General features: G+C 40.6%; 1 protein-coding gene across 1 annotated transcript; it reads right to left on the bottom strand.

Moving 5' to 3' along the window:
* Nucleotides 1-1,426: 1,426 nt before the first annotated feature.
* Nucleotides 1,427-18,961, bottom strand: LOC122919836 (putative protein PTGES3L). Its single transcript, XM_044269026.1, has 2 exons — nt 18,842-18,961; nt 1,427-1,870 (listed from the first exon to the last, which is right to left on the bottom strand). Exons 1-2 carry the CDS (start codon nt 18,959-18,961, stop codon nt 1,427-1,429), a joined length of 564 nt encoding a protein of 187 aa, XP_044124961.1.
* Nucleotides 18,962-19,506: the final 545 nt, after the last annotated feature.

The following is a 19,506-nucleotide window of genomic DNA, read 5'->3' as shown; positions in this document are numbered from 1 at the left end:
GTTTCAATTTCTCTACTTCTTTAATACATAGTAATACCTACAAAAATAGTTATTACTTTACATTCCCCATATGTCTACTTCATGTTTAAATTAATTTGGGAATGATATTTTATTTTTGGGGGATGTTACAAGGCTTAGACGTTTAGAAGAAAATCTTGAAACTTTTCAGAAATTTTCAAAAACCCACTTTTTAGGGACCAGTTCAGGTCTGAAGTCACTTTGTGAGGCTAACATAATAGAAACCACCCCAAAATGACCCCATTCTAGAAACTACACCCCTCTAGTTATTCAAAACTGATTTTACAAACATCGTTAACGCTGTAGGTGTTCCACAAGAGTTAATGGCAAATGGTGATAAAGTTTCAGAATTTTGATTTTTTGAAAATTTTTCCATTTTAATACATTTTTTCCAGTAACAAAGCAAGGGTTAACAGTCATACAAAATGCTATATTAATTGCCTCGATTCTGTAGTTTGCAGAAACACCCCATATGTGACCGTAAACTACTGTACAGGCACACAGTAGAGCGTACAGGGAAAGGTGCGCCATATGGATTTTGAAAGGCAGATTTTGCTGGACTGTTTTTTTTGACACCATATCCCATTTGAAGCCCCCCTGATGCACCCCTAGAGTAGAAACTCCATCCCTCAAGGTATCCAAAACCGATTTTACAAACTTTGTTAACCCTTTAGGTGTTGCACAAGATTTAATGGAAAATAGAGATACAATTTCAAAATTTCAATTTTTCTTTCAGATTTTCCATTTTAATATTTTTTTTCCAGTTACAAAGCAAGGGTCAACAGCCAAACAAAACTCATTATTTATGGCCCTGATTCTGTAGTTTACAGAAACACCCCATATGTGGTCGTAAACTGCTGTACAGGCACACGGCAGGGTGCAGAAGGAAAGGAATGCCATACGGTTTTTGGAAGGCAGATTTTGCTAGACTGTTTTTTTGGACACCATGTCCCATTTGAAGCCCCCCTGATGCACCCCTAGAGTAGAAACTCCAAAAAAGTGACCCCATTTTAGAAACTACGGGATAGGGTGGAAGTTTTGTTGGTACTAGCTTAGGGTACACATGATTTTTGGTTGCTCTATATTACACTTTTTGTGAGGCAAGGTAACAAGAAATAGCTTTTTTGGCACCGTTTTTTTTTTTTGCTATTTACAACATTCATCTGACAGGTTAGATCATGTGGTATTTTTATAGAGCAGGTTGTCACGGACGCGGCGATACCTAATATGTATACAATTTTTTTTTATTTATGTAAGTTTTACACAATGATTTCATTTTTTATTTTTTTTCACAAGTAAAAAAAAAATGTTTTATTACAAAATGGAAGAATTGCACAGTGACTTCTCTCTTCACCATCATTTGCCTAGGTCAGGACCCCTATATTAGGGACAGGCTCATACACACGTCTCATATATCATCCAAATCATCCAGGTCGTCCATACTAGGAGGTGCTCCCTTGTCCTTCACTTGGTTGATCAAATCCAGGTAATGTTCTGCTAACGCCATCTCTCCCTCTTCTTCTGCATCCCAGTCTCTCCAATTGTCAAAGTCTACAGACAACCAGGCAGGCTTGTTATTCTCCTTGGTTAGCCTTGGCCATGCCACTTTCTCCTTCCACTTCCTAAAGAAACAAGTAATCGACCAGTCTGAACGCTTCTCCCTGGAATCCTTTGGTTGGACTCTGTCATGCAGCATAATCTCATTATACATCTGAATATTATCTTCATTTAGACAACTGAATATGACCTTATGTTCTTTTATGTCCACCTTAACATCCCGACTGTTCTCAACACAGAATTCTATATGCACACACTTTGCCCGGTCATACCAAAGAACTTTAGCAGGTTGCCTCTTACATCCAGGGACATCTCTTGTCATGTAGACCTTCTCTTTCCTCTTCTCCTCCGTTAAACCGCCATGAGAAATTCTTTCAGCCGCATCACGTCTAGGGTTGTTATCTTAATGCAGGGCGGCCGGGCAGACCACAATGATTTCATTTTTGAAACAAAAAAATAAATCATGTTTTAGTGTCTCCATAGTCTGAGAGCCATAGTTTTTTCAGTTTTTGGGCGATTATCTTAGATAGGGTCTTATTTTTTGTGGGATGAGATGACTGTTTGATTGGCACTATTTTGGGGTGCATATGACTTTTTGATCGCTTGCTATTACACTTTTTGTGACGTGAGATGACAAAAAAAATGGCTTTTTTTTACACCGTTTTTATTTTAATTTTTTTACGGTGTTCACCTGAGAAGTTAGGTCATGTGATATTTTTATAGAGCCGGTCGATACGGACACGGCGATACCTAATTTGTATACTTTTTTTTATTTATGTAAGTTTTACACAATGATTTCATTTTTGAAACAAATAAAATCATGTTTTAGTGTTTCCATAGTCTAAGAGCCATAGTTTTTCAGTTTTTGGGCGATTTTCTTGGGTAGGGTATGATTTTTGCGGGATGAGATGACGGTTTGATTGGTACTATTTTGGTGTACATGTGACTTTTTTGATCACTTTTATTACCTTTTTTGGGAAGTAAGGTGGGCAAAATTTCAATTTCCTCATAGTTTTTTTTTTTTTTATGGCGTTCACCGTGCAGGGAAAGTAACATGACCATTTTATAAGATCAGGTCGTTACGGACGCGGCGATACCTAATGTGTAGTGAATTTTTTAAATTTTTATTCAGTGATAAATGTGTTTTTTTTTATCTTTACTTTTTTTTACATTTTTTTGACCCAGACCCACTTGGTTATTGAAGATCCAGTGGGTCTGATGTCTGTATAATACTATACAGTACCCTATATAGTGTATTGTACTGTATGTTACTTGCACTTTGTCTGAACAGATCTATGCCTTTAGCACAAATCTGTTCAGCACCATGGACAGCAGGTTGCCTGAGAAGGCATCCTGTTGCCATGGGAACCTTCCCCGTCTGCCAAAACTGAGCAGACCGGGAAGGCAAAGGCACAGCAGCCCCCCCGATGGGAGAGGGAGGGAGCTCCCTGACTGTTAAACCTTTTCATACAGCGGTCCGTACGGACCGCGATATTGAAAGGGTTAAACGGCTGACATAGCAGCACAGATGTCAGCCGTTTATACCAGAGTGTCAGCAATGTGCTGACACTCTGGTATACCCACTGGACACCAATGAATATTCAAGAGGAGGCGGGCGGGGGATCGCGATCCCACCTGCCGCACCGCCCGCCTCCCACACCACCCTGCACCACCCGCCAGCATAAAATCATTCAGGGGTGCGGGGGGGGGGGGGGGGGTAAAAAATCTTTATTTTGGGCATTTTAAAGTTTCTGATCCCCGCGGTCAGGGAAACTGAATTGATCTGCGGTTTGCTGAGATCGCCGATACGGGGGGGGGGGGGGGGGGGGGAGTCATATGACCCCCCCCCCCGCGTTGTGACAGGATGCCCACTGAATGATTTTAGCGGGCATTCTGTTCCGATTAACCCCCACATTTCCGCAATCCCGTTTTAAACTCATGACGTATCAGATGAACCCATCAGACAGATCAGATTAAGTGAGATGACAAAAAAAATTTCAGCAAGAGGCTACCCTAGGCCACTTCTAGAGCAGGAATTACAAAAATGTAGTAGCCCAATTATTCACAAGCATAGCAGGGCCGGTAAACGTTTACCTTTTATTGTCAAATACCATCCTTTTATTAATAAATTTCGTCATGTCATCAATAAGCACTGGGGAATTATGCGTACGGCCTATCCCGATATTGTTGAATTTAGTGAACCTCCCATGATCTGCTATAAGAGAACGAAAAACATTCGCGATACCATTGTAAAAGCAGACATAGGAGGTTCTACTATGCCACGTCAACGTTTTCTATCCACTCCAAAAAAGGGAACTTTTCCCTGTTTGCATTGTGTGCATTGCTCAGCTGTGATTAGAGGTGAAACTTTTTCTCATCCACACACTGGGAAGCAGTTTCCAATAAGAGGTTTTTTTACTTGCGACAGCAATTTTGTTGTGTATTTACTAAAGTGCCCATGCGGTCTGATATACATTGGCGAAACGTCTGTCAGAATGAAGGATAGATTTAGTAACCATAAATCTACAATAAGGAAAAAAAATTTACTATTGCCGGTTCCCCTTCATTTTGACAGATGTTCCCACAATGTATCTCAATTGAGATTTCAAATTATTGAGCAAGTGTTGCCAGCACGCAGAGGTGGCAATAGAATTCTTATGCTCAAAAAACGTGAGAGTTTCTGGATACATACTTTACAGACCATTGAGCCCAGAGGTCTCAATCGAGAGTACGATTTGAATGCATTCCTGTGAATAATATTATTCTTCTCCTTTTTAGGTATATGTATATATATATACACAAAAAATGTATATTTTTTCATGATAGTTTTTTCTTTATAGTCTCAGAAAAAATAATAGAAGCCAAAATAGAAGAAATTCAAGATTACAGCCAGCGTTTACTGTCATATGTAATTTTATTCAATATGAATTTTGATATATATAATTTTCTTCAGCAGTCTCATACTGACAGCTCACCTGTTTTTCCTTTTTCCTTTCTCTTTCCTTATTGGATCGATACATCTAACCTTGTTACATATAATATGTGTCAATTGTTTGTAACAATGTCATGAAATTGTAATATACCTTTTCATTTGTTAGTTATATATATGTCTAGAATACCCACATAATGGGGTTATACAGTCATGTGAAAAAATTAGGACACCCTTTGAAAGCATGTGGTTTTTTGTAACATTTTTAATAAAAGGTTATTTCATCTCCGTTTCAACAATACAGAGAGATTAAAGTAATCCAACTAAACAAAGAAAACTGAAGAAAAGTCTTTTCAAGATCTTCTGTAAATGTCATTCTACAAAAATGCCTATTCTAACTGAGGAAAAAGATAGGACACCCTCACATGTATTCCCTCTTAAATTGGCTCAGATCTCACACAGGTATATCACACCAGGTGCACATAATTAGTAGATCGTTACTCTGCATGTTGAATGAGGCTTGCCCTATTTAAACCTCAGACATTTAGTTTGGTGTGCTCCTGACTGTTGAAGTGAGAGTGAGCACCATGGTGAGAGCAAAAGAGCTGTCAGAGGACTTCAGAAAAAGATTGTAGCAGCCTATGAGTCTGGGAAGGGATTTAAAAAGATCTCAAAAGATTTTGAAATCAGCCATTCCACTGTCCGGAAGATAGTCTACAAGTGGAGGGCTTTCAAAACAACTGCCAACATGCCCAGGACTGGTCGCCCCAGCAAGTTCACCCCAAGAGCAGACTGCAAGATGCTAAAAGAGGTCTCCAAAAACCCTAAAGTGTCATCTCGAGAACTACAGCAGGCTCTGGCTACTGTTGATGTAGAAGTACATGCCTCTACAATCAGAAAGAGACTGTACAAGTTTAACTTGCATGGGAGGTGTGCAAGGAGGAAACCTTTGCTTTCCAAGAGAAACATCGAGGCCAGACTGACATTTGCCAGAGATAAAGTTGACAAAGACCAGGACTTCTGGAATAATGTTCTTTGGACAGATGAGTCCAAAATTGAATTATTTGGACACAACAGCAGAGGACATGTTTAGCGTAAACCAAACACAGCATTCCAAGAAAAGAACCTCATACCAACTGTGAAGCATGGAGGTGGAAGTGTCATGGCTTGGGGCTGCTTTGCTGCAGCAGGACCTGGTCAGCTCACCATCATAGAATCCACGATGAATTCTACTGTGTATCAGAAGGTGCTTTAAGAACATGTGAGACCATCAGTTAGAAAATTAAAGCTGAAGCGGAACTGGACCATGCAACATCACAATGACCCAAAACATACTAGTAAATCAACCAAAGATTGGCTGAAAAAGAAGAAATGGAGAGTCCTGGAATGGCCAAGTCAAAGTCCAGATTTGAATCCCATTGAGATGCTGTGGGGTGACTTGAAAAGGGCTGTACGTGCAAGAAACCCCTCAAACATCTCACAGCTGAAAAAGTTCTGCATTGAGGAGTGGGGTAAAATTTCCTCAGACCGATGTCGAAGACTGGTAGATGGCTACAAGAACCGTCTCACTGCAGTTATTTCAGCCAAAGGAGGTAACACTCGCTATTAGGGGCAAGGGTGTCCTATCTTTTTCCTCAGTTAGAATAGGCATTTTTGTAGAATGACATTTACAGAAGATCTTGAAAAGACTTTTCTTCAGTTTTCTTTGTTTAGTCGGATTACTTTAATCTCTCTGTATTGTTGAAACGGAGATGAAATAACCTTTTAATAAAAATGTTACAAAAAACCACATGCTTTCAAAGGGTGTCCTAATTTTTTCACATGACTGTATATATACAAAGTATTTAAGTATGTGTCAATTGTTTGTAGCAATGTCATGACATTGTAGCATACCTTTTTATTTCGATCCGGTGCAGGAATGACATGAATTCCTGCACATAATGATTTGTTGATACTGGTAGTCATGGTGATGTGACCTCACCACGCTCTCAGCGTCAGGTACGGCGCACTATTTAAATCTCTAGTCTACATAGATGTATTAGGCTTGACAAAGGCTCATAGAGCCGAAACACGTGTCGCTGTTAATCTATTCATTTGTTCTCTGCTTTTGACCGTCTAAATGCTTGAATAAAGCAGTTTTCTTCAACTATATCCGAGTGCCGGTCTTATTCTGTGATTCAAGTGGGCTGTCTTTCCCTGACTCGAGCACCGGGACCTACAGAAGACGAGGAGTGCAGTCCGTACTTCATTATATAGGAGAGGGGGTAGTCGTGACGATATGTTACATTCGAGAGAAATGCAATGGATCCGCCGCCTGGGGACGTTGGGCCCAGGAGGCCTAAATAATGATTGCAAATATGCTTAGATTTGTCTATTTCCACGAATGTTTAACTTATATGCCTTTTCCACATTTCTCTCCAATAGGCTCTTTCCTCACAACGTATCCCTATGGGCTCACGTAGAACGTCCACTATAGACCACCCTTCACCAAACCTTCATAGTCCAACTAATGTATCGCTACCATTGGGTATAGTATGCCTATAGACGTAGTCATAGAGATGACAATTGTATATGTCTGATATGCAAAAACCTGTGGCACCTTTGAGACTGTGTACCACCCCAACCCTCAAATTGATGTCCACCAATATAGATCCGCATTTATACACATAATCACACTCCTACTATAGTGTATATAGCACTTTCAGATGCCAGGATCTTTAAAAAGGCAATAGGAGACCTCTAGACATTGCTTGGCAAACGCCAGCCCGTCCTCTTAGTTGAGTGCCAGAAACAAAGATGGCGCCACGGGCACATGACAGCAATGCGCATGCGCCAGACCTTTGCTCATCGCAAGCCCGCCGCCCTCCCTCACAGGGGCCGGCTACGCTGCACAGACCCGCCCCTCACACATGCCGGCAACCGCCGGATGTCCGGCTTGGGCTCTAATAAAAACACGGCGTGCACCGCATATACCGCACGCCGTGGAAACACGCAGACCGGCAATCCAGGTATGAGACAGTGCTTCAAAAGATAGACTCATATTGGGTCATTATACACTGTGACCTCTCGTGTTTGCTTATCATGCGCTGTTACTAGATGTCTTCATGTGCTGTTATTAGATGTCTGCATAGTCTTCACTCGTGCCACGGGTTCTTGCGTTCTCACATGACATTGTGAACGCCACCCCCTTCCCCAGGGTGATTATTAGGGTGCATTGTGTGATAATACAAGTTTGGCGACCGCCATTATCATGTAACTTCTAATAACCTGTGCCGCACCACAATTAGATATTGTATCTGCAACCAGTGTTTATGTTGATCTCTCTACCCCAATTAGGCTCCTCGGTCTCCCTGCTTTAATCATGTTTCTTTGAAATCATGTCTTAATCATGTCCCCTTTAAATCATGTCTTAACTGTTATTTCTCATGAATTGTACCTTGAACGTGCTACTTTTGATGCTGGAGCACAACCATTCCCCCTTTAAATGAATTAATTGACGCTGGTTCCTCATATGTGTATTTAACCAGAGAGACAGACGTCCACGGCGGTGCCCACCATCAAATCATGGACTCAATCAATGTAGAATCATGTGTCTAGACGATACGCTTTTAACACGCCTCCTCATTGACATCCCTAACATGTCACTTTTGATGCTAGTATACCACCGCTCTCTTTTTCAAATGCAGAATTTACTGGCGCCAGGGCCTCATGCATCTGTTGATCCATAGAGGTACCATTATCCTGAGCGGTGTCTAGCACCAAATCATGAATTATGCATTTAATTGATATGAAATCAGTACTCTGATGTTAATGACGACTCCCTTGGATGAAATGAATTATTTATTGAATTAACAGTTGAATTATGGATGAACTTTACCTGTCAAGGAGTAATAATATGAAATATTTCATGTGAATCGATATGTATATGAAATTCCACTGATGTGTACATGAATTTCCCTGTTTTTAATTGTACTGTTCTGTGTTTATCTTTGCATTTATAGCTTGACAAAGGGCACCAAATGGGCCCGAAACGTTGCACATAGCAATGAATGTCATAAGAATATATTGAGAATATACCACTGGTAAATAAAGGTTGAATATAAAGCTACATTGGTGTGCTGTCTCTGAAAAACTTATTTGAAAGCTACTATTTCACTCCGCGGGTGGAAGGAGGCTATCAGGAGACGAGCACCCACAAAAGCCATTTAACTAAACGTGTGCTGAGGTCTCACTACGATTAAGAAGATCCCTTCCATTCATAGGATCTAATGAAGCCTTGCTGCTTAGACCCCCAGTAATCACTTGTAATCCAGATGGAGCTGTCAGTAAGTATCCAGTGTCCCTGCAGTGCCTCCAAAGATTAAACTAAACATTACACCAAAATGATCAGACTGCATGGTCATGCCTTTACTTCTATCCCACCTCTAGAACCTAAACTCCACCCCTCCCCCATGTTATATATCCCCCCATATTATAAGCTTTTTCTTGCCTTCTATATGCAAACAGGTGACTCTGGCCCACAAGCTGGTCAGACATCAGATAGGTGTTGTGGGACGTGGATACGTAGTAGTTTGTCAGCGGCTGGTTCATGTCCTGATACACTTGGTGGTGCTCCCTCCGCAGGATGAAGTTATCTTCTGAATTCATGAACCTGACAAACCCTTCTAATGTCATGTAGTTCTCTCTGCGGGCTGAAAGAGATATCAGGGACACATACCTCTCAATTTTTGGGACGGTCAGAGAGGGACACTTATGGTTCATTGTGTGAAAGATCCATTTTTCCTGCATATTTATATATTTTTAATAGTTTTCTTAGTGCACAATAATGCAAATATCTGAATATAGAAATCTCTAAAATCCAAATTGCATCAAAAAAATGTAATAATACAAGACGGGCTCTAATATACAGATAGGAACCAGATAAACACTTTCTGGATCAATATTGTACGTGTTATAATGCAATTCTATACCTCAGGTCAAAAAAGAGGGACATTTAAAGAGCAAAGTGCAACAGAGGGACTTGGGTGAAAAATAGTGACTATCCCTCCAAAGAGGGACACTTCAGAGGTCTGGGGTCAACGTATTTCATAGGAATGGTGCCATTTCCACAGTTATGTCCTGGTCATAGATTCCACTTCAGGACTCATGGATCAAACTCTGTATAATAAACCTGTCTTCAACCATACAGCTCCTATGTACAAAAGGCGCACGGCTCCTGGGCCCGCTGCAATACCATGTCACTCTGGATTATGTGGTGATTTCAGAACATTATCCGCAATGTAGGGTAACCTATATGAGCCCACACTTCCTGAGATTTCTTATTTACCACCTTCTAGACATTAACCCTCAGGTCTGCCGCAAGGGGTTGAGAATCCAGAGATCACTTGTACCTTCTAGCATCAGCTCATGTTTCCCGATAAGTTGTCTGACTGTATTCTTTATGTTATAGTTTTCACAGGTCTCGCCGTATGGATTATCGGCCATTTTTTCATATATTGGGCCCATCGCAGAGCTGTAAAAATATTGTACGGTGACAACCTTTCTTGATCTAAAGATGCTGTTCGAATATACTGGAATGGAGTCAAGGGTCTTCGTTGGGAAGGTTTGATGGATGTACTGTTAGAAATGTGTGATCTATACCCTGATCCTGATTTAATAATTTTTCATGCGGGGGCCAATGATGTGGGCAAATTCGGTACCATTGAGTTGGCTTTATAAGGTGGGGGCGGACGCGATCGTGGAGAGAAAAGTCCAATATATTCTTTACCTCTCCTTCCAAATAATTTTATACTTTTCCTCTTTTCAATATAAATATCTTTATAAGTACAGAAAAAGTACAGATAGTGTTTCTACAGGAAACTCGTTTTAATCATAAGACACCGGACCTCACACATCCCCCCTATAACCCATGGTTTCACAGTACTTCCGATTTCGCTAACAAATTGGGTACGAGCGTAGGCACCCATAAAACATACCAACTTTTCTTTAGTGGAAACCAAAATAGATCCCAAAGGTAGATTAGTTTTTATAAAAGGGTACATTGACTCCCAACTTTACACACTGGCTAATTTTTACACCCCCAATTCTTCCTATAGGCAGTGGTATGAAACGGTTATGAATGAATTAGAGATATTTAGAGAAGGTTTGATCATCGTAGCAGGAGATTTCAATGTCTCACTTCAACCTGCTCTTGACTGTTCCATTGGGAAAACTACGGTGCCTTTTAAAACATTGGCCACTATTAACAAACTAATACATAAACACTCCCTAGTTGATATCTGGCGCACCTTCCACCCAGATACAAAAGATTACACATTTTATTAGCTCCACACAATTCTTATCACAGAATTGATTATATTCTCTTTGCGGCTGCTCTCTTACACCTTTGTATAGAGGTTCACATCTGCTCTATGATCCATTCGGACCATTTCCCAGTTTTCATGTCCTTTAAAGTCCCAGACAGCCGCCCCAAGGTATTCCATTGGAGGCTGAACGAGACAATTATTGACAAATCAATGATCACAGATCGTGTTGAGACCAGTCTGAAAGAATACTTTCTTTTAAACAAGTCGAAGACATATCTCCCCATATTTTATGGGAATCTCACAAATCGATTAGAGGGTTTTTTATATCTATAACTTCCCATCTAAACAAAACTAGGAAGGAAAATAAGATGTCTCTGAATAGTAAAATACAGAAAATAGAATCTATACATAAACAATCTGTCCACAAAACACCTAAAAGAACTGATTAAGCTGAGAGAAGAACTAAGACTTAACATTCAGTCAGCTAAATTCTACTTCTCCCTAAGACAGAATTCTTTGCTCATGGTAATAAACCAACTAAATTTATGTTGGCCATGTTGAAACAGAGAAAAAGGAGATCTAGAATTATGGCCATTAAGCATCAGAACAATTCTGTTTCATCGGACGATGTTGGCATTGCAGAGGCCTTTCACGCCTATTATTCTGACCTTTACAATATCAATATGTCTGACACAGAAGAAGCAAAAAAGAAAAAAAAGGAGGAACTTACGGCTTTCTTTTTGGAAAGGCTCAAACTTCCTTCCCTCTCAGCTGATCAGGCTCTATCTTTGTGTAAACCAATCACAAAAACCGAACTACTGACATCCATGAACATGGCCAAAGGAAGAGCACCCGGACCTGACGGCCTTCCCCTATCATACTACAACACATTTTCTAAGATTCTAGTACCTTATCTATTAACTTCCTATAATCACGCTATCAGAGAATCAGCATTTTTACCCCAAACGCTTTCAGCTCATATCTCACTGATACACAAACCTAATAAGGACCCTACCTTATGCCCTAATTACCGTCCCATTTTATTGCTGAACCTTGATGTTAAAATATTCGCCAAAATATTAGCCTTGAGGATAAGACCCCTACTACAATCACTCATTCATTCAGACCAGTGTGGCTTTGTCCCTAATAGAGAAGGAAAGGATAATACTTTTAAAGTGATTAATGCCATATCTCTTACTAAGAAAACTATTGTACTATTGAGTACTGACGCAGAAAAGGCCTTTGACAGGGTATCTTGGCCCTTTTTGCAAAGCACCCTGTCAAAGTTTGGCTTCCATGAAACATTTATAGACACCATATGTACAATGTATGCTTCACCCAGTGCCCAAATAAGAGTTAATGACACTGTCACCTACGGTCCATATAAAAAAAAAAAATAGTACAGGACAGGGCTGTCCCCTATCACCAATTCTTTTTATATTATCACTAGAACCTTTACTCCAATATATACGCCAATCACCTGACATATTTCGTTTAAAATGTAAAAAGATAGAAATAAAACAACCTGCTTATGCAGATGACCTTCTTATGTTGATCACTAACGCACTGCGCGCATTTCCCATCCTTCTACACGTCTTCAACTCATTCAGCTTTATTTCTAACTATGAAATAAATCCTACTAAATCCCAAGCAATGGGTATTAATGTACAATCTACAGTCATAAACAAATTACAAATTACTGCCCCTTTCCTTTGGACAAAAGAACACATAACATTTTTAGGGATCAACATCACCCCCAACCTAGATCAATTATTTAATGCTAACTACCGTCCCCTACTAAAAAGTATCCTAGATATACTAAAATCTATTTCTCTCATGGTGGGGCAAGAGGAACATTTTTCATTCTTTAGTGGTACCTAAGATCAATTATTTCCTACAGACGTTACCTATTAAACTTCCCCGTGAGTTTTTTTTATCAATTCCGAAAAATAAGCTCTAGCTATATATGGGGTAACATTAAACCTAGGCTGGCCTTTAAGATTTTACAGCTGCCTTATGATAAAGGTGGAATAATTCTACCCTCTATACAGAGGACTTATAATGCTATACAACTAGGTAGAGTTTTGGATTGGGTAAGAAAACCCCTACATAAGCAATGGAGGGTATTACTCCTTTTGTGTTATGCTTGCTACCCTTTTGTATATATAAAAAAAAAAAAAACACTCAGTCACCACAGACCTTGCTGGTCTGGACTACTATGGTAGCTCAGCTAAGCTGTTAGGGGTGTATCTGACCACCAGCTTGTTGATTGTTTCCAGTGATAACTAGCAGATTTTAGACTGCTACAGAAACCAGTCACCTTTAACCTCTTAATGACCAGAATCTGTCTGAGATCTTGTTTTATGCGGGAGAAATGTTATTTTAGATAACATTGAACTCCCTCAGTTATCTGATCATGAATGTTCTTTGTTAAATACTCCAATAACCCTTGGTGAGTTAGCTGAAACGGTTGATAGTATAAAAGGGAACTCTGCACCAGGCAGAGACGGTTTACCCTTTGAATTATATAATTATCACGGACAAATTTTTAATAAGTCCTGGGAAGACAGTTTACTCCCTCCCTCCTTAACGGAAGCGTCTATATCCCTAATTCTGAAAAAGGAGAAAGATAAAATAAAAATTGGGTCCTAACGCCCAATTTCATTACTCAACACCGATTATAAGATATTAGTGAAACTCCTCGCCAATAGGTTAAGGAGGGTTATCCATACTCCGATTCACCCGGATCCATCGGGGTTCATCCCCAAACGTAGTATTCAGTCTAATATTCGTAGAGCTCTCCTTAATATTTATATTGGGGGGGGATGACCGCTTCATCCCGTCTCTAGATGCCGAAAAGGCCTTTGACAGGGTGGAGTGGCCTTTTCTGTGGAGAACGATGGGGAAAATGAATCTAGGTGAATACTTTATTAAATGGGTTTGTCTTCTCTATTGTAACCCAATGTCTAGTGGTAAAATAAACGGGGTAGACTCTGAACGGTTCTCCCTACAACGGGGGACCAGGCAGGGCTGCCCCCTCTCACCTTTACTTTTTGCTCTATCTTAAGAACCCCTAGCATATATAATTAGACAGGCCAATAATATTATGGGCTTTGGCGGGAAGGGGTTGTACGACAAAATTAGTCTCTATGCGGATAATATCCTCGTCTTTTTAAACCAAGGGTAGAAGGCGTTACCTTTAGTGATGAATATCTTTGATGAATATGGTTTGGTAGCAGGATTCAGAGTAAACTGGGATAAATCAGAATTACTCCCCTTGGTCCGTTCCCTGCCTGGTGGTTCATCCAGTGTGAGAACTTTGACCCCCACCGACTCTAGAATTTTTTTCTATAGAATATTTGAGAGTTAGAATTAGTGCGGATTTTGCCAGATATAACTCTTTAAATATCGTTCCTATGATTAATAAGGTGAAAGACAAAATTCGCACTTGGCAGAAATTACCTTTGTCGCAATCTGAAAGGATTGCACTGGTGAAGATGGTGGTCCTCCCTATTGTACTATATTATTTAACTGCCTGTCCAGTATGGATTGATGACTCCTTTTTTAGACTTTTAGAAAGATTAATGAATGATTTGATTTGGGGCAGGGTAAGAATTAAACAAAAATTCCTCTGGCTTGCAGAGAGAGATGGTGGGTTTTCCCTCCCCTTCTTCCAGGTGTATTATATCACGCCACAGTTGCGGTGGTGTATGGGCGAGGACCATTATCTTGCATTTTTTCTTAGGGATTTTCATGGCCCATACCATCTAGTAATTTACACCATATCTACGAAGTTTATAAGTTTTCAATATTCAAAAGAAAATCTAAAGTTTAATGAAAACAATATTCTGCCGGAACCGGAGGCACAGAAACTGGCGCAAAACTCAGGTCAGTTATGTTCTCGTCTCGCTGTGATGTTGCTCTCGACTCCTCCCTCTGGTTTTGTCGTCTGGGCTCCATCACAATTAATGATGTGGGTTTGTGGTTTCACTCAGGGCATAAAATTAAATTGAGTCAGGATTTTATGGATGCTCAGATGAGATTTATCAATTAGAAAGCAGCTATTTACTTGAATAACATCAGCAAAATCCAGCCACCTTAGGCCTCATGTACACGACAGTTGTTTTATTCCGTGTCCGTTGTTCCGTTTTTCGTGATTTTCTGCGGACCCATTGACTTTCAATGGGTCCGTTGAAAACTCGGCTAATGCACCGTTTGTCATCCGTGTCCGTGATCCATGGTTCCAGTCCGTCAAAAAAATATAACCTATCCTATTTTTTTCACGGAAAACGGTTCGCGGACCAATTCAAGTCAATGGGACCGTGAAAAAATGCGGAGGCACAGAAGATTGTCATCCGCGTCCGTTTTTTTTCCTATCATTTGCATGGCAAACTTGACTTTTTTGACTAGACTTTTTTTTAACTTTGCTTCATGTCTGGTGATTCTCCAAAAATAAAGGAAGACACACGGAAACAAAAACGGAACAACGGAACCCCATTTTGCGGAACGGAACACAACAATGGTCGTGTGCATGAGGCCTTAAGGGTACATGCACACGTTCAGGATTTATGTGCGGAGAATCAAATAACATATTAATTGAGCCTCAAACCGCTTTTGGACTGTGACTACACACTGAGGAGTCACTGTTAATTAATCAATACTAATTATTTTTTGAACCACTGTTATCCCAACTGCTGCTATATCTTGGACTGCTGCCATCACACTGAGGACTTGACATACGAGTCCATAACCAATATTTAACTATCTTTTGAACCGCTGCTATTTTAACTGCTGCTATATTTGTGAACTGCTGCTACCTTACAGAGGACTTGACACATGAGTCCATGGTCATTGGTGAAATAGAAGTACCAGAGGATACTAATAACCACAACAAATACACTCACCTAAAGAATTATTAGGAACACCATACTAATACGGTGTTGGACCCCCTTTTGCCTTCAGAACTGCCTTAATTCTACGTGGCATTGATTCAACAAAGTGCTGATAGCATTCTTTAGAAATGTTGGTCCATATTGATAGGATAGCATCTTGCAGTTTTGAGGGATGCACATCCAGGGCACGAAGCTCCCGTTCCACCACATCCCAAAGATGCTCTATTGGGTTGAGATCTGGTCACTGTGGGGGCCATTTTAGTACAGTGAACTCATTGTCATGTTCAAGAAACCAATTTGAAATGATTGGAGCTTTGTGACATGGTGCATTATCCTGCTGGAAGTAGCCATCAGAGGATGGGTACATGGTGGTCATGAAGGGATGGACATGGTCAGAAACAATGCTCAGGTAGCCCGTGGCATTTAAACGATGACCAATTGGCACTAAGGGGCCTAAAGTGTGCCCAGAAGACATCCCCCACACCATTACACCACCACCAGCCTGCACAGTGGTAACAAGGCATGATGGATACATGTTCTCATTCTGTTTACGCTAAATTCGAACTTCATTTGAATGTCTCAACAGAAATTGAGACTCATCAGACCAGGGAACATTTTTCCAGTCTTCAACAGTCCAATTTTGGTGAGCTCGTGCAAATTGTAGCCTCTTTTTCCTATTTATAGTGGAGATGAGTGGTACCCGGTGGGGTCTTCTGCTGTTGTAGCCCACCTTTCTTTCCCATTCTGACATTCAGTTTGGAGTTCAGGAGATTGTCTTGACCAGGACCACAACCCTACATGCATTGAAGCAACTGCCATGTGATTGGTTGACTAGATAATCGCATTAATGAGAAATAGAACAGGTGTTCCTAATAATTCTTTAGGTGAGTGTATATTAGTGTCAACAGTCATTTATCTGGGATTTTAATCATTTTATCATATAGTTTTACTGTATGTTTTATATGTCATTTTAGAGTGAATAAATATTTGTTTATTGATCTATATACAACCAGATGGCGAGTGCCTACTCCTTTTGATCTATATTCTTTAACTGCCTGTCCAGTATGGATTGATGACTCCTTTTAAGAATTTTGGAAAGATTAATGAATGATTTGATTTGGAGGGGTGGGGGGTAAGAATTAAACAAAAATTCCTCTGGTTTGCAGAGAGAGATGGTGGGTTTTCCCTCCCCTTCTTCAATGGGTATTATATCGTGGCACAGTTGCGGTGGTGTATGGGTGAGGGGGAGGACCATTCCATTATCTTGCATTTTTTCATTATGGATTTTCATGGCCCATACCATCTAGTAATTTACACCATATCTACAAAGTTTATAGGTTTTCAATATTCAAAAGAAAATAAAAAAAAGGAATAGGATGAATATTCTGCCGAAACAGGAGGCACAGAAACTGGCACAAAACTCAGGCCAGTTATGTTCTCGTCTCGCTGTGATGTTGCTCTCGACTCCTCCCTCTGGCTGGTTTCTTAGGGATTTTTGTAGCCCATAGCATCTTGTAATTTACACCATATCTACGAAGTTTATAAGTTTTCAATATTCAAAAGAAAATTTAAAGTTTAATGAAAACAATATTCTGACGGAACCGGAGGCATAGAAACTGGCCCAAAACTCAGGTCAGTTTTGTTCTCGTTCTCGCTGTGATGTTGCTCTCGACTCCTCCCTCTGGTTTTGTCGTCTGGGCTCCATCACAAATAATGATGTGGGTTTGTGGTTTCACTCAGGGCATAAAATAAAATAAATTCAGGATCTTATGGACGCTCAGATGAGATTTGTCAATAGACTGTGCTGTGCTGCTGTAATAATGTACTCTGTCCTCCCTTAGCTTGATCAGGGCAAAGGGGGTGAAATGGCAGCTACATGGTGAATTAGGCCTGTTCTGCACCTCCATTAAGTTACTTCTCTGTTAATCTGTCCTCTCACTTCCCTTCAACTAACTTTATTAGCACACCCCAGATATATACAGTAAGTGATGCCAGCACCACCTAGGGTCGAATAGATGTAATGACACTGCCAGCCTGATATTAGGAATTACAATGACTTTATAAATACATTTAATAAATATGCAAATGTTTCAAGGGTCCACTTGTACACACATAAGTAGGTGCTGCAGTCAGATAGATCTTAATGATTTCCTCGTCTTCTTCTCAGGTAGAGAACAGGGCAATGGCCATGGTACTTTCAGATCTGGTCATTTACACTATATCTAAAAAGTTTACAAATTTTTGCAATGAGCAGGACCGTGGTACGGTTACACGGATGCCAAATTATGCAGTGGGTCCGGATATGAGTATAGAAATCTATAGTTTTGTTTGTGACGCCAATTGCAGCGTGCACAGAGTACTAACGCAGGGCCCTTTAAGGTGTTGTAACTCACGTACCAAGGTTAGGATTGCCAGAGTGGTGTAATGTCTCTGTATGGTAACAGCAATGGTGTCAACGGTGTCTCCTACCTGGGTATGGCTGGACTCCTGGATCCTGGCTCACTTGCAATAAAATGAGTGTGTTGCTAGTAGGAGTAATTGAGGGATTTGCAGCCATAATTGAGATCCAGACTTGAATATAGTACTAACTTGTCTTTACTATATGCAGCTTTCATCAAAGTGAGATACAGCAATAGTCTTGGCTTCCCAGCAGGTATTGGCAATGTGTGGCAGGAATCTATCTTCTGCTTCTATCATATGCCTGGAGCTCTTTGCAGGATAAGGCGTCTGCTTGTGGCTCTGTAATGTGGCAGGAATTTATCATCTGCTTTTACTATCTTCTGCTATCTGGGGACTGACTAGCTGAGGAGGAATTTGGCTTCTCCTGGTCTCTGGACGGTACTCACAGTTGTGCTCACAGGGTATGCTTCTTCCTGGAATTCTGGAGGTGGCTGCTTGCTTCTACCAGCTGAGGCTGAAGGGCTCAGGCTGGGAATGATGATCTTTTGTCTCAGCCGAGACAAGATTCTGGCTTGGGATCCCTAGAGCCACGATGGGTGTGAATAGTCCTCAAGTGAATTATTTATTGAAAGGAATTGTGGAGAAGTACAGTAAGACAAGACGGTCACATCCGAAGCTGATGGCAAAGGAGCCTTGAGAAAGTCAACTTTTTCTCTAAATTCTATCTGCTGGAGGAATACCATTGGATCAGAGATGTCCTTAACATTTTTGGCAATGACACAAGCCCTTTTCTGCTTGTTGATAATGGTGTTGAGCTTATTGATTTCAGGGTAATACGCCTGCAGGACTTCAAGCCTCATGGTCTCATAGTCTGAGAGGATATGGCTTATAGCACGATCACTATGGTGACTATGGGTAGCTAAATGTGGCTCTAAGGCTTCAGGTACCATACCTTAGGCAAAGGCTCAGAAGGGGAGGTATTTAGCGTCTCCATACACTTCTGGCAATGTCACAGGAGGAGGGTAGTATAATCTCAAGGAACTCCTGGAAGTAAAAGACCTCAGGATGGGAGCAATCCTGAACATATAACAAATAGGAAGGAGGGGTCTATGACTTCTAACCATTCCCGAAGCAGCGGGGTTACCCGTGTAGTTACTGGACCTGCCAGGACTTACCACTTGATTCTACCTGTGCACTATGAGTAGGCCATTAGTATTAAGCGTCCGCATAGGCAGTCCGTATAAAGGGGTGAGAGAACATGAGCTGTAAAATAAGGCACACTGGAGTAAATTGCTACATTTTTTGTTAAGTGCAATGTTAAGTGCAATTGTCACAAAACGTGCAGGAAGGTCACATTGCGGCACCAAGAAGAGAATACACACAATGGGCATGTTATACTTGAATG

Source organism: Bufo gargarizans, chromosome 9 (genome assembly GCF_014858855.1).
Source record: "Bufo gargarizans isolate SCDJY-AF-19 chromosome 9, ASM1485885v1, whole genome shotgun sequence".
Classification (NCBI taxonomy): Eukaryota; Metazoa; Chordata; class Amphibia; order Anura; family Bufonidae; genus Bufo; species Bufo gargarizans.
Note: the sequence above shows the minus strand (reverse complement) of the source record. Positions and strands in the feature narration are given on the sequence as shown.

Excerpts from the sequence above, each read along its gene's own strand:
- LOC122919836 (XM_044269026.1), bottom strand. The coding sequence starts at position 18,961 with ATGAGGCTTGAAGTCCTGCAGGCGTATTACCCTGAAATCAATAAGCTC. Across the intron at positions 1,871-18,841 it reads AGGACATCTCTGATCCAATG|AGGCAACCTGCTAAAGTTCT; the intron begins GTATTCCTCCAG and ends CCTGGATGTAAG.